The sequence below is a fragment of the Cyprinodon tularosa genome, unplaced genomic scaffold (assembly GCF_016077235.1).
Source record: "Cyprinodon tularosa strain WSP-4 unplaced genomic scaffold, ASM1607723v1 ctg244, whole genome shotgun sequence".
Classification (NCBI taxonomy): Eukaryota; Metazoa; Chordata; class Actinopteri; order Cyprinodontiformes; family Cyprinodontidae; genus Cyprinodon; species Cyprinodon tularosa.
In genome coordinates this window covers 262798-287681 of record NW_024038906.1, presented here as the reverse complement: position 1 = coordinate 287681, position 24884 = coordinate 262798, and the positions used below count along the sequence as shown (strand labels likewise).

At 44.0% G+C, this 24884-nt stretch overlaps 1 protein-coding gene across 1 annotated transcript in view; it reads left to right on the top strand.

Annotated features, from left to right (window-relative positions):
* The window catches only part of kcng2 (potassium voltage-gated channel, subfamily G, member 2), an 89351-nt gene extending 65704 nt beyond the window's left edge, over nucleotides 1–23647 (top strand). The window contains exon 3 of the mRNA XM_038287729.1: nucleotides 21512–23647. Coding sequence (XP_038143657.1) covers nucleotides 21512–22339 — 828 coding nt within the window. The 3' untranslated portion in view covers nucleotides 22340–23647. The remainder of the gene's footprint in view (nucleotides 1–21511) is intronic.
* The last annotated feature ends 1237 nt before the right edge of the window (nucleotides 23648–24884 follow it).

Below are 24884 nucleotides of genomic sequence, written 5' to 3'. Positions count from 1 at the left end.
AAACAGGCCAAACTCTATAATCTATAATCACAATGTGTTGATGGCAACAGCCCACTGGATATTTCTCTCCAGGATGGTGTCATAATCAAAGAGGGACAGATCGGTGTAACTGCTGTGACAAGAAAATAGCAGACATAAAATCAGGGGTTAAACTAACAAATACTGCAGAATTGGTGAACAGAAGTTGAAAGTTGAAATATCAGCTGTGCTGCTGCCATCAACACTTTTTTGTCATGATGGGTCTAATGTGTTTGAACCACATGCAGAAGCACTTCAAGAGACCGAAAAATATTTAACAGTTTATTGTAAGGAACTGTACACAGATAGGTTAAACAGCTCATTCAGCTTTGGGAGGTTCCAGCGGTCTGGTGAACCGGAAGCGGAAGCTTTAGGAGGAGATCAGAGTGGTGACTTCAAGGACTGTGGGAATACTGGCTGAAGGTCTGAATACAAGGTATCTTGGACTCACTGTGGTAGTTGGGGAGGGTTTTGTGAGTTCCCGTTTGTGGAGGCTTGGTCTGTAGAAGGCTTAGTTCGTTGGAGGGCGGACAGGCAGACTATTTGAATCCTGAGAAGCAACTTAGCAGACTGACTCTTGGTTCCTGAAGGGCTCAGCGTTCAGACGAGGAGATCTGTCTCCTTTTCTCAGTGTGACGAGTGTTTCCTTTCCAGACTTGAAGGGCCAGCTTATCCAGAGGATCTGGAAAATCCTGCTGAAGAATCAAAGACAAAAATAAGGTTAGGACTGAAGTGCTCTGAAGACACTTAGACTCAAAGGTTGACTCAGCAAACTCAGAGGGGCTAGAGTACCCAATACTGGCAAACACTCTGGCGAGGAAGCAAAGACAGTCTGCTCCTTCAATACTCCTCAGGGACTGATGACCCAATAGGCTGCAGGTGTGAGGTGAGAAGAACGGGAACACCCTCCAGACCAACAGAGGACAATGGCACCATCTAGTGGGTGCATGGTGAAACTGCAAAAGAACATAAACAAGCCCCACAAACTGGAATCCCTACACTTTGTTTATCAATGTTGGAGATCGGCCTATTTTTCAGTGTATTCCTGTTTCTCTGTGTCATGATGTTACAGAGTTCAGACCCAAATGCAGAAAACCGAACAGAGAGACCACGGAAAAGTTTTAACGGGTTTTATTGAAGAAGTTTAGCAGAGGGAGAAGTGTTGCTCTGAACACTGCTCAACCGGAACTGTAAAGTGAGGGGAAGACACAACGGTTAGTTCAGGCTCGGTGGGGAATTTGACTCGAGAACTTGGGGAAGAGGATTTGGTTGCAGACTCACGTTTCCAGAGAAGTTGTTGAATCCTTGACTCCCGTCTTTGTGTCGTGGTTCCAGTATTTGTCTGATTCAGTGGAGGGCGGAACAGGGTTTACCCAGAATGCTCAGTTGATCATTCCAGGGAGTGAAGGTCAGAGAAATCCAGTTTGCAGGATGACTTCCTGCTGAGAGTCAAAGACAAAAACAAAGTTAAACCCAGGTTGACAAAAAGCTCAGCTGGACTCAACAAAAAACTCAGCTTGGCTAGAGTACCCTAAACTGGCAAACACTCTGGCATCGAAGTAGTGGCTGTCATGATAGTTCCCTGAAGGAGACCCAGTTATGCAGAACACCACTGACGGACACAAGGATGAAAAGTTGAACAGTTTATTAAAGCACAAAACACACAGAATGTACTGATTCTGGTTCGGGCCTGGATACTGGTTCACCGGAGTCTGCGTGAGAGACAGCACAGTTAGTGACTGCTGACAGGGTTTGATTTCCACAGGTTCACTGATTGTAGCTTGAGGGTTCTTGAGGTTTACTTTGGGAGAGTCACTGTTGGTTCTGGAGAAGAGTTTGTCAGCAGAGTCCGTTTGCTGCTTCAGCGTCTTGCGTCTTAGCTTGAGCAGACCTTGGCTTGGATTTCCAGCTCTAGTCCAGAGCTGCTTGGGGGTTCTCTGTGAATCTTCAGGGTTTGGCTCAGAGGGTCGGCTCGGCAGGTTAGCTCCTCCAGAGTTTTCACAGAGGAGGCATGGGTTTCCTGGAAAACAGAGACAGTAGTTAGAATCCAACCTGGATTCAAAGTCATGGAGATACACTGAGAATCTAGGCTTTAGCGCTGACCAACTGGAACAACACTGCGGCGTTGAGGCAAGGTCTAAAGACAGCTTATGTAGTGGATCCTCTGATGATCTTGACGAGCTGCAGCTGTGCAGGAGGCTCCCTCAGAGGATCCACGGCGGACTCTGCTGGAGAAAGATGGAATTTCTCCAGCTCCCAACAGTACCCCCCCCTCAACGACCGCCCCTTGGCGGTCCGGAAGAGGTTGATGGGCAGGAACGCTCGTACTCCTCGATGAGGGCTGGATCGAGGATGTACGAGTCTGGGACCCACTGGCGATCCTCCGGTCCGTAGCCCTCCCAGTCGACGAGGTACTGCCATCCGCGACCTCGTCGACGGGAGTCCACGATGCGGCGCACTGTGAAGGCCGGATGGCCATCGACCTCCAGGGCGGGTGGTGGGGGAGTCGGACGGTGGGCACAGAGGGCTCGAAGAGACAGGCTTGATCTGGGACACGTGGAAAGTGGGGTGGATCCGGAGGGACTGAGGTAACTGGAGACGAACAGCTGAGGGGTTGATGACTCGAGAGATCCTAAAGGGTCCGATGAATCTCGGGGAGAGTTTTCGAGACATCCCCTTGAGAGGGATGTCTCGAGTGGAGAGCCACACCTCCTGGCCCTCAGCGTACTCGGGGGCGGGACGTCTCTTGGCGTCGGCGAAACGTTTTGCAGATGCTGATGACTGATTGAGTGTGGCGATGGTTTCCCTCCAAATCCTCTGGCATTGGCGAATGTGATGATTGACTGACAGCACCGATATCTCTCTCTCATCTGCGGGGAAAAGAGGTGGTTGATATCCGAGACTGACCTGGAATGGGGACTGTCCAGTGGATGCAGAACGGAGGGAGTTGTGACAAAATTAAATTTCCATGGGGAGAAATTGGCTCCAGTCCACGGGGTTATTAGACGTGAGGAAAGCGAAGGGTGGTTTCCAAAACTTTTGGGTTTCCCATGCCTGGGTTACCATTCGATTGGGGGGGGGTAACCGAGGTGGAGGGGGTTTTTGCCAGCCGAGAGCAAAAAAATTTTTTCCCATACCTGGGAGGAATGAATTGGGGCCCTAGCCCGAGAAATCTCTTGAGGGATGCCATAACCCGGGAAAAACATGTTTAATGGGGGAAGCGAGCAGTCTGGAAAGGGCCCTTTGGGAAGTTTTTTTGGGGGGGAAATAGAGGGCAGGACTTCGAAAAAACCCCACTAGGGGGTGGTAGGGTGGCATACCTCGGGGGGGAACGGGAAAGGGACCGGTGACAAAATCTTGGCGTTTTTGGGGCCCAGGGGACGCGAGGGAACGGAAGTGGTTAAGCGGGGCCAGAAGGAGGGGGTTTGTGAGCTTTTTTTCGGGACTTTGGGGAAAAGGGCCAAACCCACTTACCCCTTTTAAACTCCTTGTGGGAGTGGGCCCCCAGAACCCGTTTGGAAAAGAGAGCTATGTTCTACTGACCCCTTGGATGAGCAGAGAATTTGGCAGCATGCTTTCCCTGGATAAGAGGGGGGACCTGCCCGAAGGGGGGACATATTTTAACGGTTAGTGGCCCCGTTCCCCTGGTTTCGGGTTCAGGGGCCCAAAGGGGCTGAGTTAAATGGGGGGTCATTTTATCCCCAGTTAACCACTCCCACGGGGAACATGAACCCGGGAAGGACAGGTTAAAAGGGAGTCTCGGGAAATAAATCGCCCGGAATGGGAGTTTAGAGAGAGAATGGGCTTCACGTTCTTGGATCCGGGGTCTGAAAGGAGATGATTGGGTTTTTTGAAAGAGAGAAGAAGATTGCCCAAACCGGGAAAGGCGAGGATTACCCTTTTTTGTTGACTGGATGAAAGGGCCAGGTTTTTGTGGCCCTGTCCACACAAAAACCGGGGTTTGTCATTTCCCCTCCAGCCAATGCCCTCCATTCTTCCAACGCCATTTTTGATACCCAGGGGGCCCTCGGTAAACCCAACATCATATTTCCCTTTTCAGCGGAATGAAAGCCTAGGGAGAAGAAAGCAAAAAGGGTGTATTTTTGGTCTAAATCGAGCCTCGGGTTTTAGAACCCCCAAATTTACCGGAATTTTAAAGGCATCCACCTAAAAATAAATTTCCTTCCAGGATCAGGTTAAATTTAAGGACTGGTGCTCGGGAAAAAAAAGGTTTTTAATTTTTCTCAAATGCTGCTTGAGCCTCGGGGGGCCCCATTTGAAATGGGGTTTTAAAACAGAAGTCAGGGAGGTTAGGGGAAAGAGGGGGGTCTGGTTTGTAGTTTCTAAAAAAACGACGATAGAAGTTAGCGAACCAAAAAAAACCTCTGAAAGTTTTTTTTGGGTTTTCTCGGGAACGGGCCCAACAAAGGGACTCCCCTTGATTTTGTCCCCCAAAGGGTTTTTTTCCCCTGGCCCCCCCCCCCCTCAAAGGCACAAACCCCAAAAAGGTGACTAAAGGTTGATGAAATTCCATTTCTGGGTCTTTCACGAATAGCTTATTTTCCATTTAGTCTCTGTAAAAAAAGGGACGGAATGTTTCTTGTGCTAAAAGGGGTTTTTGGGAAAGTAAATGAAATGTCCCCCAATGTAAAACGAAAAAAAAAAACACGTTGAAAAAGGGTCTCTGAGAAACTTTTTACAAAGGCCGGGAAGGGCTGGAGCTTATTTTTAGCCCAAAAAGGGCATCACTAGGTATTCAAATTTCCCCCAAGGGTGTCTTGAAGGCTTTTTTCCATTCATCCCCCTCAGGATCCTGAGGGGATATAAGGTTTCTTAAATCCATTTGGAAAAAACTGTTTCAAAACCCGTACTGGTTCAAAGGCAGAGGCGGGGGAAGAGGGAGGGGTATTTATTTTTTATTTTAATCTGGTTTAAAACCCGATAGTCTATACAAGGTCTCAGGGAACCATCCTTCTTCCCCACGAAGAAGAACCCGGCGCCCAATGGAGAGGATGAAGGACAAATTATTCCAGCAGCTAATGATTCGTTGATGTATTTTTCCATTGTTTCTCTTTCGGGCTTGGAAATGTTATACAGTCTGCTGCTAGGAAGAGGAGCACCAGGTAAAAGTTCGATGGCGCAATCGTATGGTCTGTGTGGAGGTAGGGAAGTCGCACTGACCTTACTGAAGACAGGGGCTAAGTCATGGTACTCAGAGGGAACTGAAGAAAGGTCAGGAGAGTCCATCTCCCCCCCACCTCTAGGAGACCCCACCACGTGGGCAGCAGAACGAAGGCATGTTTCGTGGCACGTAGTGGACCATGATTCCAGGTGACGTTTAGTCCAGTTAATGTGAGGATTATGCTTCTGCAACCATTCGAACCCGAGAACCAGCGGGGAACATGCAGAGGGAAAAACAAAGAATGTTATTGTCTCTCGGTGGTTACCTGACAGAAGTAGCTCGAGGGGCTGGGTTTGGTGGGTAACTCGATGGAGTCTTTTTCCGTCTATAGCGGATACACTGAGAGGTTGAGAGAGAGGAATGGTTTTAATCTGGAGTTGCTGGACGAGGTTAGAGTCGATTAGGTTACGTTCACAGCCTGAGTCGACAAAAGCAGAGAAAGAGAGGCTTTGATTATCACAGAAAAGCGTGGCAGGCAGTAACAGTCGAGGAGATTTCTTTGTGTTTATTTGGCCCGCCAGACTCCTCAGATCCTCTGGCGAGCCCCGGCTTTTGATTTAGCCGGGCAGGAGGCGATGAAGTGTCCACTCTCACCACAGTAGATACATAGTTTGCTTAGAAAACGCCTCTGTCTTTCCTCTGGAGTGAGCCTGGTGTGTCCCACCTGCATGGGTTCGACATCCCCTTCGCCCGAATGAGAGGCCTGAACAGGCAACGATAGAGACTGGGGCTTAGACCTCTGAGTGGGCAACTGCTCTGTAGAGGGAGAACAAACAGTAACGTTATGTGAGGCAGAAGAAAATGTACTCTGCCTCTTTGAACTGTTTCTGGCTCGAATTCTATTATCTAATCTGATGGAGAGGCGAATTAGATCTTCGAGGGTGGCAGGTTCATCGAGGGTTGCGAGTTCATCTTTAATCTGCTCGTTCAATGCCATGAAAAAGGCTCCTTTCAAGGCGCTTTGGTTCCATCCGGAAGCTGCCGCCTTAACCCGGAAGTTAATTGAAAATTCAGCCACCGAAGAATTTCCCTGTTTAAGGTTGAAAAGAGCTCTAGAATCAATTGTTTGGTCAGTTTCTTGGTTGAAGACCTGGGTAAATTCAGCAATGAAATCAGAGTAATAGCAATTTAAACTGTCGTCAGCGGCAAATCTTGCCTGAGCCCATTCCAAGGCTCTTCCTGTTAACTGAGAGAGAATGAAAGTTATCTTCTTGTGATCCGTGGAAAAACAGCCAGGGGAGTTCTGAAAGATCAACCGACATTGAAATAAAAATCCTTTGCAATCCTTCATGTTGCCAGAAAATCTTTCTGGGAGACTAGGACGGAACTCTGATGACGTCACAGCCTGTGACCTCGGAGGTGGGACTGGACCCGGAAATGATTGTGGTGCAGCATTAGCGCTGTTCAAAAAATTAGCACAACTCTGTAGCATTTGGTTATGAGTTCCAACTAGATGGTATAACTCACGGAGCGTTTGGGTTGGTCCCTGAAGTTGGGCATCCTGCTCCTCCAAACGACGGGTGAGGTGATCTGCTGGGCCTTGAGTTTGGCCGCAGTGTTCTGTCATGATGGGTTCACTGAAGGAGACCCAGTTATGCAGAACACCACTGACGGACACAAGGATGAAAAGTTGAACAGTTTATTAAAGCACAAAACACACAGAATGTACTGATTCTGGTTCGGGCCTGGATACTGGTTCACCGGAGTCTGCGTGAGAGACAGCACAGTTAGTGACTGCTGACAGGCTTTGATTTCCACAGGTTCACTGATTGTACCTTGAGGGTTCTTGAGGTTAACTTTGGGAGAGTCACTGTTGGTTCTGGAGAAGAGTTTGTCAGCAGAGTCCGTTTGCTGCTTCAGCGTCTCGCGTCTTAGCTTGAGCAGACCTTGGCTTGGATTTCCAGCTCTAGTCCAGAGCTGCTTGGGGGTTCTCTGTGAATCTTCAGGGTTTGGCTCAGAGGGTCGGCTCGGCAGGTTAGCTCCTCCAGAGTTTTCACAGAGGAGGCATGGGTTTCCTGGAAAACAGAGACAGTAGTTAGAATCCAGACTGGATTCAAAGTCATGGAGATACACTGAGAATCTAGGCTTTAGCGCTGACCAACTGGAACAACACTGCGGCGTTGAGGCAAGGTCTAAAGACAGCTTATGTAGTGGATCCTCTGATGATCTTGACGAGCTGCAGCTGTGCAGGAGGCTCCCTCAGAGGATCCACGGCGGACTCTGCTGGAGAAAGATGGAATTTCTCCAGCTCCCAACAGTGGCAGTCAGCAGCTTAGGAACACTCCGTCTAATGAGGAAACCATCAGCAGGTGTGTGAGGAGGCGGACCAGAACCGACGCCTTCTGGTGGATGAAGGGAGACAAACACAGAAACACAAACACAAACAACAGGAGTCCTGACACTCTGACTGTGACTGGCTGGATGTGCTCTCTTCATCCTCTGACATGGGAGTTGGCTCAGAGCTCGTCTGCCTGGCTGTGTGTTTCCTGGACGGGGCCGCCTTTTACAGCTGCTTTTTGTATCTCTGCTTCTGTTTCCTTGGACCACAGTTGGCCTCGGCAGATGGCCGCTCACACTGAGCCTGGTTCTGCTGGAGGTTTCTTCCTGTTAAAATTGAGTTTTTTCTCTCCACTGTCGCTACAAGCATGCTTAGTGTGAGGGATTGCCTTTGAGTGAATGAGTCGATGCAATCAACTGGTTTTTCTTAGAAAGAAAAATTTGAATCAATTTGGCTGTATGTGTCATGATGGGTTCTCTAATGGAGACCCAATTATGCAGAACACCACTTGACGGACACAAGGATGAAAGTTTAACAAGTTTATTAAGCACAACACACAGAATGTACTGATGACTGGTTCGGGCCTGGGTTCTGGTTTCACCGGAGTCTGCGTGAGAGACAGAGCAGTTATGGACTGCTGACAGGATTTGATTTCCAAGTGAGTTCTGATTGTACCTTGAGGGTTCTTGAGGTTCTCTTTGGGAGAGTCACTGTTGGTTCTGGAGAAGAGTTTATCAGCAGAGTCCGTTTGCTGCTTCAGCGTCTCACGTCTAGCTTGAACAGACCTTGGCTTTGGTTTCCCAGCTCTAGTCCTGAGCTGCTTGGGGGTTCTCAGAGAATCTTCAGGGTTTGGCTCGGAGGGTCGGCTCGGCAGGTTAGCTCTTCCAGAGCTTTCACAGAGGAGACACGGGTTTCCTGAAAACACAGGGAGAGAGGTTAGAATCCAACCTGGATTCAAAGTCATGGAGATAACACAAAGATCTAGGCTTTAGCGCTGACCAACTGGAACAACACTGCGGCGTTGAGGCAAGGTCTGAAGACAGCTTATATAGTGGATCCTCTGATGATCTAGATGAGCTGCAGCTGTGCAGGAAGCTCCCTCAGAGGATCCACGGCGGACTCTGCTGGAGAAAGATGGATTTTCTCCAGCTCCCAACAGTATGATCTGGTGAACTGTAGTGTGCCCTGAGATGACATGCGTTGTGGATTGGCTCTATATAAATAACCTGAATTCAATTGAATTGAATTGAAAGAAGCCTACTATAGACTGGTGACCTGTCCAGGGTGTAGCCTGCTCCTCGCCCATTGACAGCTCGAGAACGGCACCAGCACCCCTCACAACCCCAGAAGGGATAGACATGAGGGAAAATGGATGTATGGAAGTTGAAAGAAGCAGAATAATGAAAAGGGTCTCTAAGTCCTCCGGCAGCCTAAACCTATAGCAGCACAACTATAGATTGCTGGTCTCATTATCACTAAATCTCCAAATATAAACCGTGGGGAGTTGACATTACTCAGTGGAGTATTCCCCTTCTTCCATCCTTAAACCCACAAACATACCGGCTGGTTGTTAGGGTGTAATGGCCTTAATCACGTGGCTGTAATCAGGTTTGGTCTGCAACAAAAGATAGGCATATTAACAGCTCCTCATGCCTAATTCAGGTCGCTTTATTTATATAGTGCCAATTCACAACACATGCCATCCCAAGACATTTTACAGAAACAGTTATATCAGGACCCATAATTGGTATAAAGGTTTTCTATCCAAGGAAATTCAACTGATTGCATCATGTCATTGACTTTACAGGATTCACTCCTCTTAGAGCGGCGTATTGTGACGGTAGAATATTATTTAATATACTTAAGGATCTGTGCTGTACTCAGAGATTTACTTCCATAGAGAAAGCCCACACTCTTATCTTCAGGTAACACAGAGTACATGTCAGACTAAATAATAGTACTTCAGCGATAGTTTCAAGGTGTTGCTTTATTGTATATCTCGTACCATGTCTTTCGGTTGTGGTGTTCTTTTTGCATCTCGTTGCAGGTGATGAAGCAGACTGAAAATGTTTTGTCATTGTCTCCTTTCTATCTCCTCTTTCTTTCATCTTTTCTCTCTTTTTTCTCTTCTGTTCTATTTACATTGCAGTGTCCATATAAACTGTAAACTCTCTGCATAATTATAAAAAAGCAATTTATATGCATGAAAGTAAAATCTGTTGGGCTCTTTTTGGCATCAAGACAATTATTCTTATTGCCACACTGCCAGACAGGACACTGTTAAAAAAAAAAAATCTGTGCTGCTTGGGGAAATTTCTGTGTTTGGGATTATAATCTCTGAAAATGTGCAAAACTATAAGGGAAATCGAATAAGTGGGTCTTTCAGCATAATTATGTATTTCTGTTGCTTGATTAAGAGCATTCTTTGATGGTCATCTTAACAATTAGATCTAATTGGTAAATGATGCAATACAAGGTCCTGTCCTGTTGTTGCCAGTGGTTTAGAGTTATGATAGCATGGGAATTTATCCTACTAAGGATTTTGCTCCTAATTATTTTATTATAATGGATTTTGGCGCAGCCAAGGTGTTGAGGGGATCCGTTTTGGTGGCCTTAGGATGGTGGCCTGCTTTTTGCAGATGATGTGGTCCTATTGGCTTCATCAGGTCGTGATCTGTAGCTCTCGCTGGATCGGTTCGCAGCCAAGTGTGAAGCGGCCGGGATGGGGATCAGTGCCTCCAAATCCGAGGCCATGGTCTTGAGCCGGAAAAGGGTAGAGTGCCTTCTCCGGGTCAGGGGGGGTGTCCTGCCCCAAGTGGAGGAGTTTAAGTATCTTGGGATCTTGTTCACGAATGAGGGAAGAAGGGAGTGGGAGATCGACAGGAGGATTGGTGCAGCGTCTGCCGTGAAGCGGGCGCTGTACCGGTCCATCGTGGTGAAAAGAGAGCTGAGTCAAAAAGTGAAGCTCTCGATTTACCGGTGGATCTACGTTCCTACCCTTATCTATGGTCATGAACTCTGGGTCATGACCAAAAGAACGAGATCGCGGATACAAGCGGCCGAAATGGGTTTCCTCCGTAGGGTGGCTGGGCTCTCCCTTAGAGATAGGGTGAGAAGCTCGGTCATCCGGTAGGGACTCGGAGTAGAGCCGCTGCTCCTCCACGTCGAGAGGAGCCAGTTGAGGTGGCTTGGGCATCTGTTTAGGATGCCTCCTGGACGCCTCCCTGGTGAGGTGTTCCGGGCACGTCCCACCGGGAGGAGGCCCCGGGAAAGACCCAGGACACGCTGGAGAGACTGTTTCTCGGCTGGCCCGGGAACGCCTTGGGGTTCCTCCTGAAGAGCTGGAAGAAGTGGCTGGGGAGAGGGAAGTCTGGGCCTCCCTTCTTAAGCTGCTGCCCCTGTGACCCGACCCCGGATAAGCGGAGGAAGATGGATGGATGGATGGATGGATGGATGGATGGATGGATGGATGGATGGATGGATAGATTTTTTTGTTGTTTTTGAGGCTGGATTTGTTTAAACACTAGTGTAATGCTACTAAAATCAAAGTTAACTTTTACTCTCTGTATTTCATCAAAATGTCATCTTAAATGTACTATAGTAAATGTACTATATTAACTAAATTTCTAAAATTCACTTTATTCATAATTACTAAGAGTATGTATGTTTGGTAAAATGCCCAAATGTTGCTTAGCAGAAAAAACACCAACAGTATTTTTTTGCTTTTAAATTTCTGATCCAGTTTAGCAGAACATTCCATCAAAATAAAGCAGGTAATTTGCTTTTAATCTCATAGTAATTTATACGTTAGCGAGCCAAGCCTGCAGCCTGCCAGAAACTGTTCAGGGAAAACTGAGCAATGCTGAAGTACAGGATTGGTCATTTAAATTTAGGTGCAGATCTAGGCTAGGAGACACTTTCTGTGATAATGCTGACTAATGGAGAATAAACACTCTGCTTCTGTGGCGGGTTAACACGCACTAACATTGATATGGTTTCCTGCCAAGCATCTGAATCAGAGGCAGAAATAATCTTAGTGTCAACCTGCATTAGAGTTTACCTCATGGATTAAGATCAAATTGGTTTCTCGTGGTGAGCGTGTATTTCCCCTGTTACCATGTTAAGGTTTACATTAGAGAGAAATGTTTGCTAAAGTAGTTCTGTGGCTTTCTGTGCAGCCTTACAGCCTCTTTGGGGATTTTTTTTTATCACCAGCTCAGACATTTAAAAGCTTGTTCCATGGCTGCTCTATGTAACGGGTTTTTTGACAGTCTGCAAGTTTTCAGGCACATTTCTGTGCACCTCTGCAGAAGTCACACATTCTTTTCACTTCACTGTGCAGCAAAAGGTTTCACCCTCCTCCTGCATGTTAACACTGTGGTTCCAGGTGCCTTACAAAAGTTTTCATTCTAATTTACCAAAATAAAATCACTTTATTTGGTGGGATTTTATGTAATAGATTAACATAAAGTACTGAATAATTGTAAAAGTGGAAAAAAGAATACCGTACTCATGGCTTTTCATCACATATTCACCACTGAGGAGACAGGAGAGTTCCTTAGACCGACAGTCTGTGCTGAGTTATTTAGATTTTCCAGCTTATGTCGCCTCTGAAGCTTGTTTGAGCTGCAAAAGCCTGACGCTGACATTAGTGTAGCACACATCTGAGTTTGCTGCAACATGAGGTTGCTTTGAGATGTTTTTATGGTGCGTTATTATCCAGCAAACTCATATTTAGAAAGCTGGGGTGTCGTCCCCGAGGTAAACATGTTCCAGTTTACAGCTTATGGACGGTCGTATTCTCCATTGCCACCATGGCCATTCTTACAATCAGTGGCGGCTGGCCAATAGAGGGCGCTATTCTTATCTTCAGGTAACACAGAGTACATGTCAGATTAAATAATACTACTTATACTTCAGCAATAGTATCAAGGTGCTACTTTATTGTATCTCTTATATTTTATCTGTTGGTTGTGTTGTTCTTTTTATATCCCTCTTTGCAGGTGATGAAGCAGACTGAAGATTTTTTACCATTATCTCTCTTTTATCTCCTCTTTCTTTAATCTTTTCTCCCTTTTTTCAGTTTTTTCCTTTCTTGTTATACTTACATTGCAGTATCCATATAATCTGTAAAACTCCCTGCATGAATTATAATAAAGCTATTTATATGCATAAAGCAAGTGGAACACAATAGCCATACTGCTCCACTTGTGAAAGCAAAACATGTTGGGCTCTTTTTTGGCATCAAGACAATTATTCTTATTGCCACCTTGCCAGACAGGACACTGTTAAAAGATAAATAAATAGAGCGGACAATGCAGCATCTTTCAGTTGTTGTAACACATTGTTCTAATGTAACTGAATTAAAATAAAAAACAAACAAAAAGGATGGATCCTCTGCTGATGTGTTTCTGAATGGTGAAGACCCCTTCATTTTCTAACATTCATTGATTTTTCCAGATGTGCCTTTCTGTGTAGAATCGGGGTGCGGTATCTGTTCCCCCAGGGTTTCTCTTTGCCTTTTAGGTTAATTGCTGCCCCCTGCTTGTCTTTACGATGAATGTGCATAATGTTTGGTTGAGTTTGTGATGCACACCAACTCGCGCCCGCTGACAGATTTCATTAGCCTCCACGTTCCAGATCAGGAATCAACTGCTACAGAAAACAGAAGAATAGATGTCGTATGTAATCAGGGCTGCTTCATTTGACACCTCGGATGATTCTAATAGCAGTTTATAAAGAAAAGTTTCTGCCATTTACTGCAATTATTCTGCACTTATCTCAACACATGACAGGCAAAATTCTAATTTTGACATATTAATGGGATGCTTATTTAGCTTAAATATAAACTTTTTCAAAAGCAGTAGACAGTCTGGTTTGAAAGGGCATTCATTTCAAGAAAAGGAGGGGGGATGTGATGCTTAGATGTCCGTACTGATTAAAAGTGCCACAGTGTGTTGGTTTTTCCTACATTTTGTGTCAGAACCAACGTTAGGCGGCGTTCTTGAGACTATCACCTCCGGCTTTTTCCTGATTCAGTTTATTTTTATAGCGCCAATTCACAACATATGTCATCTCAAGGCACTTTACAGTTCAACCAGATCATAGAGTCAAATTGATTTAAAGTTTTCTATCTAAGTAAAACCAGTTGATTTCATTGACTCAAAGGCAATCCCTCACACTAAGCATGCTTGTAGCGAAAGTGGAGAGGAAAAACTCCCTTTTAACAGGAAGAAACCTCCATCAGAACCAGGCTCAGTGTGAGCGGCCATCTGCCGAGGCCGACTGGGGTTCAAGGAGACAGAAGCAGAGACACAAAAAGCAGCTATAAAAGGCAGCCCCATCAATAGATCCGTCCAAACATTCAAACCTGATTTTCACTCTTGAGGTTTAGACAGCATACCCACAGTGTGACAAATTTGCCTGTGCCACTCTTTCATTACAAACTCTACTCCCCACATTCTCCCTAAACTCAATCCAATTACTACCTCATCTCACTTTTGGTGTGAACCTTCACTTTTAAGTAGTTTTTTGCTGCCACTGCATGAAAGACTGCAGCTCAGGCCTTGTCCATCAGTCATTTACATGCTCCTTAATGGGTTTAGCAAGTTACAGGTCTCTAGGGGCAGAGGAAAAACAGCATTCCATAACCAGAACTGAGTGTGAGCTTTTTTAAAAGCTGCATCAGGCAGAGTGAGCAAGAGAAAAAGTAAATGGTTTGCCTAGAGTTTTGCACATGCGGACACTCACACATGGATGCAGCCTCTACTGCAATAAGAGGTAATGTGAGCCTAATGTTTAGGTTTTTAGCAACTGTCATATTGTGGTCCTTTAAAAGCAGGAACATCCAGATTTATTAGCTCCCCTACTTTTCTGCCAAAAAGTACAAAAGTGAGTCTGGAGTCTTTGCTCAATTCTTGCCTTAATGATAAAATGATGATTAATCTATGCTACTAAATGACTACTTATGTGTTTGTAATTATATAAGGTGACAAAATTTCTGAAATCAAATCTGGGGAAATTTTCTGCTCATAGAAAAAAAAAGTACAATTTATCAAGATAAAATTAGGAAACGGGGACAGGAATGGTTTCATTTATTTTTCACAAGTAAATTAGTGTTTAAACAACAAAAAATTAAGTGTAATAACCAGGAACATGTCTCTTAAATATTTTCTTAAGATTAATAAAATGAATAAATCGATAGTGTTTTTTATAGAAAATGAGTGAGAGTGAAGGGGTCAAAGGTGGTTAGCAGGGCTTTCTGATCTTTGGGGCATAAAGAGATCTGCCTCCCCCTAAGGGGAGAGTGACAGGAGGAATAGAAAAACTAAAAAAAGTAAATACATCTGGTCCATTCAATCTTCTCTGTGTTCTTCCATCTCTACGTTCTTTTCTTTCTAGCCCCTCTGCTTTCTGTTTCACTCTTCCTTATAGAATTTTCTTCCCATCAGTGTTCCAGTTTTCCTCCACTCTCATTCAGTCGTCTTTCTCTCTCCTCTTCTATCAATCTTACTATATTCTAAAACAGACACATGAATCAAAATCACTTCAAAAAACATTAGAATGTATAACAGGAAAACATATTATTATTATTAGTATTATCATCTCATCTGATTAAATGCTAAAAATGCTAATCAATATTTATTTTCCTAACATTTGGAGCTAGAAGCAAAAGCAGCATAATAAATTTAACAGGTAGTTGTCTCTCATTCTATCATTTTCAGATGACACAGATCATAACTCGTATCTTAGTTTTTTCTGTTACTGACTGTTCTTATACCCAAACTGAGTGGTAGAAAAGCACATCTATGATCATGAATCACTACCATAAAGCAGAAAAACAACTTATAAACTACTAACTTTCTTAAAAATAAACTAAAGGTCACCTATTTGTGTCATGATTTTATCCAAGGCTCGGATCCACATGCAGTGAAACCAAACAGAGAGACACAGATGAAAAGTTTGACGGATTTTATTGAAGAAGTTAAGCTTGGTGCAAAGTTGCTCTGAACTCTGCTCAGCCGGAACTGGAAGATGAGGGGAAGACAGACTATTAGTTCAGGCTCAGTGGGAAATTTGATTCGAAGCAGAGGATCTGGTTGTTGACTCACGTTTCCAGAGAAGTGAAGGATCCTTGACTCCAATCTGTGTGCTGTTTTCCAGAGTTTGTCTGACTCGGTGGAGGGCGGAACAGGGTTTACCTAGAACTCGGACGGTGTAGGGGAACGGAGACGCTGATTGCCACTCAGATTTCCTGCTGTACTTGAATGGGTCGTGGTGAAGATGATTCCCTTGCTCAGAGAGTAATTTCAACGTCCTCTCAAGTAGACTGGATTCAAACCTCCTGTTTGGATCCCCGGCTCAGTTTAGACTCAGTTGATCCCTCCTGGGGGTGGAGGTCCGAAAAGGTCCAGTTTGCAGGATGACTTCCTGCCGAGAGGCAAAGACAAAAAACAAAATTAAAACTCAGGGAGACAAGAACTCAGTCTGACTCAGAGAAAACTCAGCTTGGCTAGAGTACCAAAAACTGGCAAACACTCTGGCGTCGAGGTAGTGGCAATCAGCAGCTTAAGAGCACTTCGTTAACGAGGTAACCGTCAGCAGGTGTGTGAGGAGGCGAACAAACACATAGACAGGAGCCCTGACAGTACACCCCCCTCAACGACCGCCACCTGGCGGTCCAGAGGAACCGGAGGGTTGTGAGAAAGGGAAATCCCTAATGAGGGAGGGGTCAAGGATGTACGATCCCGGGACCCAGGAGCGATCCTCACTAGGTACTGCCACCCACGCCCACGGGGACGGGCATCGACGATCAGTGTTGTGCCTGAACGCGTTCATTGAACGAAAGTTCATGAACTCGTTCATATTTTGGGCGAACGTGAACTGAACGTACTGCATTATCGCCTGATGAACGTTATTGTGAACTCGTTCATTCTGGCGTCTGTGAACGGCACGCTCTCTCAGTTCAACAGGTTGCCAGATTTCTATAAAGCCCTCCAGGCGAAACCCCGGCTAAATCACACCGTAAACAGGCCTTAATATGTAGCGGGAAAAACACCCAATCTGGCAACAGCAGCTACCAGCGTCGTAGCCTACAGCCGCGTGCGTCATCAAAACAAAATGCAGCTACAGCAGCATGGAGGCGACTTAAAACAGGTTTATGACCAGGTGGTCGGTGAGGATGATGGCAACAAGTTTGCCCGCCGGCTTTCAGTAAAAAAATCCGCACTTCAGTAACCTTAAATTCCTACCTCAGCCTGGTCCCTCAGTTTGTGTTAGTAAAATCTTCTTGAGCGGAGGTCTTCAACAGGGGATCCGCGACCCCTAGGGGGTCTACGGAGGTACTGCATGAGCGTCTGCATGGTTAGTTGATATTTTTATATTCCCCCCCCTGCATTTTTTCCCCCCACTAATTGAAATGTCTTTAAATACTCATTAACATGAAATCAACACACTGTAGTAAACAGATAAATGGAGGCAGAAGATGTCTTTCAGTCATCAATGCTCACATTCAGCGACACACAGGAGCTCTTTCAAGCTGGGCACCGTTTCATTCACAACAACCAGGAATCAGAATCAGAAAAACTTTAATAATCCCAGGGAGAAATTAATTTCTTTACATTACTTTATCTGTAATAGAGTGACTATAGGACACAATTTCATACAATATATATAAATAGGGGGTCCCCGCTCCATCTCGCCATCAGTTTGGGGGTCCTTGGTCTGGAAAAGAAGACCCCTGTTCTTGAGGGTTTTACTATCCATGTAACTTGTTTGTTAAACCTGCCTGGTATAATTTTCCAGGATTCCTTTTTAGTATGTATTGAAATGGAATTTCAAATGGAAAAAAATATTAAAATAAAAAAAAACATTTGCACCTTAAAGACTACTTTCCTATTTTTCTTTTAATAATTACTCATAAAAAAGCCCATTCAAGCAGCACATTTTTCCTGATGTTTTTGAGAATATACTGTAGGGGTGAAAGCTGCAGCTGCTACTAGTGTGAAGTGAATGGACAGCAACAAAGCATTAAAGCAACAATGGGGAAATGCTGTCCCCTCAATGCTAATGTAAACCCTGGTTGGATAAGGATTCAAAACTGGATATGAAGATGAAATCTGATGCACAGTTTCAGTGTTACAACTGATAAAATAATTGCTGTCTGTGGTTCTACAGTAGGCTATGGTGTAATTGAGCAATATATGAAAAAAAAAATGAAAAAAAAGAACTATGAACTAGTTCATTTTTTGGAATTGTGAACTAGGAACTGAACTAGTTTCTTTTTAAAATGTGTGAACTGAACTTTGAACTAGTTCACGTAGAAAGAGAACTTTCCCAACACTGTCGACGATGCTTCGAACCTTGTAGGCGGGGTGGCCATCAATGTCCAAAGGGGGAGGGGGCTCAGCGGGTGGGCTAAAGGGACTCGATGTGACAGGCTTGACCTGGGACACATGGAAGGTGGGGTGGATGCGTAGAGAGTAGGGGAGATGGAGATGGACGGCAGATTCCCCTATGGGCCTCTCCACCTCGTAAGGACCAATGAACTTAGGGGACATCTTCTTGGACATGGACTTAAGGGGAATGTCACATGTGGAGAGCCAGACGTTCTGGCCCGGGGATAGGAAGGGGCAGCTCTCCTCCTGCGATTGGCCCACCTACGATTAACCTGGACTCCGTTAATGAGGGAATCGTCAGCAGGTGTGTGAGTAGGCGAACCGGAACCAGGCGCCTCCTATTGGTGGAAGGGAGACAAACACAAAAACAAAACACACAGACAGGAGCCCTGACAGTTTGTTTTAAAAATATTTAAACAAACTCTTGTTGGACCCTGGAGAACCACCGTACCAGATTGCCGCCTTACAAGGAGTTTTTAATCCATGTCTATTTTACTCACACCAGCAGTAAACCGTGGTCATTTCTTACTTCTTTTTATAAAGTTTTTTTTTAAACAGGACATGAAGCAAACATTTATCAGGGGATAAGCTCAATCCAAATAAAACGAATAGATTAACACATTCACCATAAAAGGGCAGCTCCCCATCAGTAGTGTCAGGTTGTGATAACGAACTTCTGTTTTTACTTCTTCGTCTGTTTAAAAAGTGGTGCGGTCTTTTTGACACGTTTTAATGGCAGCTGAGATCCATAAGGATTGTTAAAATCGACAAGCAGTGAACTCTTTTAATCATCTTTCTGCCCACAACATGCTCAGGCGCTTTTTTAAAAACCATATAGTCTACACGCAACGTTTCCCCCCTCATTCATAAATCGGGGACATTTTAGCCGGGGCAGGTGGTCCAAAACAAGGACTGTCCCCGGAAATCGGGGACGTCTGGTCACCCAGACATATATATATATATATATATATATATATATATATATATATATATATATATATATATATATATATATATATATATATATATATATATATATATATATATATATATATATATATATATATATATATATTTATATATATTTATTTATATATTTATATATTTTATCCTCTCCAACTGTATCACATTGCTACGTTTCTTTTCTTTGTTGCAATACACAGTTTATAGTAAGACAATAACAAAAAGCCCTCAAAGAGAATGTCTGGAGTCCTGCTTTCCAATGATCCCATGAGGACTAGCCTGACTAACCAGACCGAATTACGTGTAAATCAGTCTGGTTAAACGCTGTTGACTCCAACCAAGGGTTCAGTCCAGTGACGGGTCTGCATCTTAAAGTTTTCAAAAACTGCACCACAAGGAAAAAGACAAGGAAGGCGGGAAAATAGCTTTGACCATTTAAATTATTTACTAACAGGAGAAAAGGAGGATTCATTTGCTCAGTTTCCAATTTGCAACCTGACTTTAGTGCAGTACACACTAAATCCCTTACAATCATTAACTGGATTGTTTCTGAGAATGGATTCAGTCGCCAAAAAAAGAGAGAATTTGAACAGAGAGCTTAGCTTGGCCTCCTTCTACAGTTAATTTCTAACATCTGCACATCTCCCACCTTCCCAGCTCTCATCTCTTGATCACCTGGGTTTGATGTGTGAGTCAGTCATGGTTTTAAAACTTGGCAATCAAAGCCTTGCTTTACATTTCATGAATCTTTCAGCACCTTCTGTGCTCCTTTTTTTTGTGTGTGTAAGAGAGCAGGCTCCCACTCCTTTGTTGAGATGTCTAATCTTCTTTGTCTATGAATGAATTCAAGAGCTGCATCAAAAGCAATGAAAACACTTTGTTCTGAGAAATAACCGGCTTTAAAAGAAGGATGGAGACGTTTTCATCATATGTAACCTTACAAACGGCAGGTTTTGATATGGATTTTTATTAGATGGACCAACATTGTAAATCGTTTCCAAAATCCTCACAAAAATCACTTAGTATGAAGTGTTTTCTTTCTTTTTTTATTTTTTTATTTATAGTTGGAGGAGCTGGCTGAGCCCACCTAAACTCTTTGTCCGAGACAACTTACCTGGTTGGTAACGGTACACTACCTTATAAGTGGCTCTATCTAGGACAGGAACAGTTATGCAGATGAGCTCTGAACCAGTTTTCATCTCAAAGACATAAAACAAAGAGCACATCCAGTTAGTCAGAGTAAAAGCTGAGCCCATAGCTATGTCTAGGACAGAGAAACAGGACTAAACATGAAAAAACAGGCCTTATAATAATAATATCTAAGGTGTTGATGGAAGCAGCCCACATGATATTTCTCTCCAGGATGGAGTCACGGTCCAACAGGAACATATCAGATGAAGTTATGATGAGGAAAAAGTATATTACCACCACCTAAAAGACATGAAGAGAGAAAATTAGTGTCTTACTTTTGTTAAATGTAATATGACAAAAATTGCAATGCAAAAAAATTGCACTTTGTTAAATTGAGATAATCACAGATGCAAGTAATTCCTGGCCCTAATAAATATAGGGCAAAGCTAATAGAGACATAGAGTGAAAGACTGTGGGGGGAAAAAAATCTCGAAATAATATAATAAAAATAATATAGGCTGATGAAGATTCTCGGATATTTTTGAACTTTTACGGAATTTGAATATATTTTAATCAAAAAGTGTTTCTTAGGTTCTTTATTGTAATATTTTTTAATTTATTTTCATTATATTTTTATAGTATTTTTTTTAAATGTATTTTTTACAAATTATATAATTTCAAATTTTATTTCCATATTTTACATATATATATATATATATATATATATATATATATATATATATATATATATATATATATATATATATATATATATATATATATATATATATATATATATATATATAGTTTATATTGAGTTTTATGAATTGCATTCTTTTCAAAGTGGTTTTTCCAAATTAAATTCTCTTTACTTGTGGGAGAGGGCTTTCCTCTGGAGTGGGGATTGAAGATGCTTTTTTATTGGTCTGCGATGATGTTAGAAGCAATATTTTTATTGGTCAAAGTGGGAATCAAAAGCGTGGTTTGTATTGGGCTGGAAGTAAAGAGAATGTGACCTGTGAAATGCAATTTAAGAAGAATATGATTTTTAAAACTCAGTCTGAAAAGGATAAGTTTGAAAAAATCTTGAAATTATAAAACATGCAAGAATAATTTTGAATAATTAATAATTATGTAGAAAAAAAACATTTGAAAAATGTGAATTTTAAAAAAAATCTAAATCTGAGAAGCTACGCAAAACCATTTTTTATTAAAACATTTTTCTATATTGCATTTTTTCGATATTCAAATTCACAAAAGGTGTTTTTTTTTTTTATTTCCGTTTGCAGAATGTGTTCTCAGCTTGCAACAATAAGAACAAAAAGAAACAAAATTAATTTAATAAAAGACTCGTTGATGTAATTTGGTAAATCATCCAGGCTGCTTTTCAGTTTATGAAAAGTTTCTAAAACATCTGTCATTTTACTGTAAATAAGTATTTTCGATAAATCCCTTTTAGATGCAGTAAAAAAAAGTCTATTCTCTGTAAAAATGTCTCACTTGGACCTTTTTTCTGCGTTTGTTCTCTCCGTCTGTCTGCAGGGGGAGTGCTCCCAGAGGTGCTATAACATCTTCGTTCTGGAAACGGTCTGCGTCGCCTGGTTCTCCCTGGAGTTCCTTCTGCGCTTCATTCAGACTCAGAGCAAGTGCATGTTCCTGCATACGCCGTTGAACGTCATCGACGTGGTGGCCATCCTCCCCTACTACATCACCCTCATCGTAGACTCTCTGTCTGTGGGAGAAAAGCCAGCAGGCTCCGGGAACAACTACCTGGAGAAGGTGGGTTTGGTTCTTCGGGTTCTCCGAGCCCTACGGATCTTCTACGTGATGAGGTTGGCTCGTCACTCCCTGGGCCTCCAGACGCTTGGCCTGACGGTGAAAAGGTGCACACGTGAGTTCGGCCTGCTGCTACTGTTTCTCTGCGTGGCCATGGCTCTCTTCTCGCCGCTGGTGTTCCTCGCCGAGAGCGAATTGGGCGCCAAGCAGGAATTCACCAGCATCCCAGGCAGCTACTGGTGGGCTGTGATCTCCATGACGACGGTTGGCTATGGCGACATGGTCCCGAGGAGCATCCCGGGCCAGGTGGTGGCACTCAGCAGCATCCTAAGCGGCATCCTCCTCATGGCCTTCCCCGTCACCTCCATCTTTCACACCTTCTCCCGATCCTACGTGGAGCTGAAGGAGGAGCAGAACCGGGCCTTAAGGCAGAAGCCGGACTCGCAGGACAGCACCAAGTCACAGAACAGCGAGGACTCCCAGGAGATGGACAGCTTCCACGGCATCGCTGAGGCCAGGGTGGCGGCAGTGCTGAGGAGGAAGTCCATGGCAGCTCAGAGGGCGGCTGAGATTAGGGCATCCATGCAGACTTAAATGCCCTGCTTCAGTTCAATACGTTTCTGTGACTTTCCTGAGCATCAGTGTATCTGAGGGTGGCTATTCTTACCAAGGGGCATAGAAATCTTTCTTCTCTTTTGCACAAATCTTACTTCAAAATTGAACAGCAATTTATTCCTGATTCTAAACCTTTAGAAATTTAAGACTAAATGCCGGGAAGCTTGTGAGAAGGAAATCTAATGCCACAGCATCCCATCCTGTTCTTCAGTGCTTGGACTGAAATCTGCACTGCATTTTGTTAGGAAATAAAGGTGTTTACTTACTTGTCAAAGATCCATTATCGAAAAAGAAATACAGCGGATACCAGATATATACATTTACTGTATATAAATAAATACTATTTAAAAATTAAAGTAGAGAAACCTTTCCTGATTTAATGTCACATAGGATTGCCTTCATATTTTCTTTTACTAAATGTTCAGAAGTTCACATTGGCCTGTCAGCAAAGAGGAAGTCATCAACAGCAAACAAAGAAAGATCACCATCTGTAAATTTTCTCAGGGACAAAGATCTTAATTTTTATTGTTAGTCCTAAAGTCTTATATAATGAAAACTGAATGGTGTGGCTATACTGATCAAAGTTAAAATTGAAGGAAGAAGGGGAAACTTTTTTTTGTGTTCAGAACATCTTTTTTTTCCAATTTCCAATTTTTCCAACAATTAAACATACAGTGAAATCAGTGATGACAGTGTCAGTACTGTAAAGTGCGCAACATTAAGTGATTGTACAGAGAAGGACTTGAGTTTTTAACATTTTCCCCCCTGAACAGAAGGGGAAACTTTTAATCCCAAATGACCGTCACCTCTGGGAAAGATAGGTTTACGGTTTCTAGTATCATAAGGGTGTTTTAGTGCTGGAAATATTGGTGAGCTTCATAAAACAGCTTCCATCACTAGAAAATGATTATGACCGGATGCTCCAGATATCAGACATAAAGTGAAAGCAATGGCACAATTTGGTCTAAATATAAAACGGCCCAAAGCAGCCAGTATGGGGTTATGTAACTGTCAGTGTAAGTCAATAACATGAATATATTTGACATTTTTTGTTTGTTTCTTGTTGTCAACTTATAAATGTAACATCAGATGGTTTATTTGAAAATTCAAGTTTAGAAGTTACGAATTTAAGTTACAAAGTTAGAACGGAAAAAATACAAGAACAAATCACATCACGAAGAATGAATCACAAATATACAAGTAAAGTTACAAATTTACAACTACAAGTTTAAATTGAACCGGCCGAACCACCTGAGCGTGCCTGCCCAGGCATATAGAGGGGGTACCATCTGAGTGTGCCTGCTAGGGCATAGAGAGCGTACCACCTGAGCGTGCCTGCCCAGGCATATAGAGGGGGTACCATCTGAGTGTGCCTGCTAGGGCATAGAGAGGGTACCATCTGAGCATGCCTCCCAAGATAAAGAGAGGGTACCATCTGAGTGTGCCTGCTAGGGCATAGAGAGGGTACCATCTGAGCATGCATCCCAAGATAAAGAGAGGGTACCATCTGAGTGTGCCTGCTAGGGCATAGAGAGGGTACCATCTGAGCATGCATCCCAAGATAAAGAGAGGGTAACATCTAAGCGTGCCTGCCAAGATATAGAGAGCGTACCATCTGAGCGTGCCTGCCAGGGCATAGAGAGCGTACCATCTAAGCGTGCCTGCCAAGATATAGAGAGCGTACCATCTGAGCGTGCCTGCCAGGGCATAGAGAGCGTACCATCTGAGCGTGCCTGCCAGGGCATAGAGAGGGTACCATCTGAGCGTGCCTGCCAAGGCATAGAGAGGGTACCACCTGAGCGTGCCTGCCAAGATATAGAGAGGGTACCATCTGAGCGTGCCTGCCAAGGCATAGAGAGGGTACCATCTGAGCGTGCCTGCCAAGGCATAGAGAGGGTACCACCTGAGCGTGCCTGCCAGGGCATATAGAGGATACCATCTAAGCGTGCCTGCCAAGATATAGAGAGGGTACCACCTGAGCGTGCCTGCCAGGGCATAGAGAGGGTACCATCTGAGCATGCATCCCAAGATAAAGAGAGGGTACCATCTGAGTGTGCCTGCTAGGGCATAGAGAGGGTACCATCTGAGCATGCATCCCAAGATAAAGAGAGGGTACCATCTGAGCGTGCCTGCCAGGGCATAAAGAGAGGGTAACATCTAAGCGTGCCTGCCAAGATATAGAGAGCGTACCATCTGAGCGTGCCTGCCAGGGCATAGAGAGCGTACCATCTAAGCGTGCCTGCCAAGATATAGAGAGCGTACCATCTGAGCGTGCCTGCCAGGGCATAGAGAGCGTACCATCTGAGCGTGCCTGCCAGGGCATAGAGAGGGTACCATCTGAGCGTGCCTGCCAAGGCATAGAGAGGGTACCACCTGAGCGTGCCTGCCAAGATATAGAGAGGGTACCATCTGAGCGTGCCTGCCAAGGCATAGAGAGGGTACCATCTGAGCGTGCCTGCCAAGGCATAGAGAGGGTACCACCTGAGCGTGCCTGCCAGGGCATATAGAGGATACCATCTAAGCG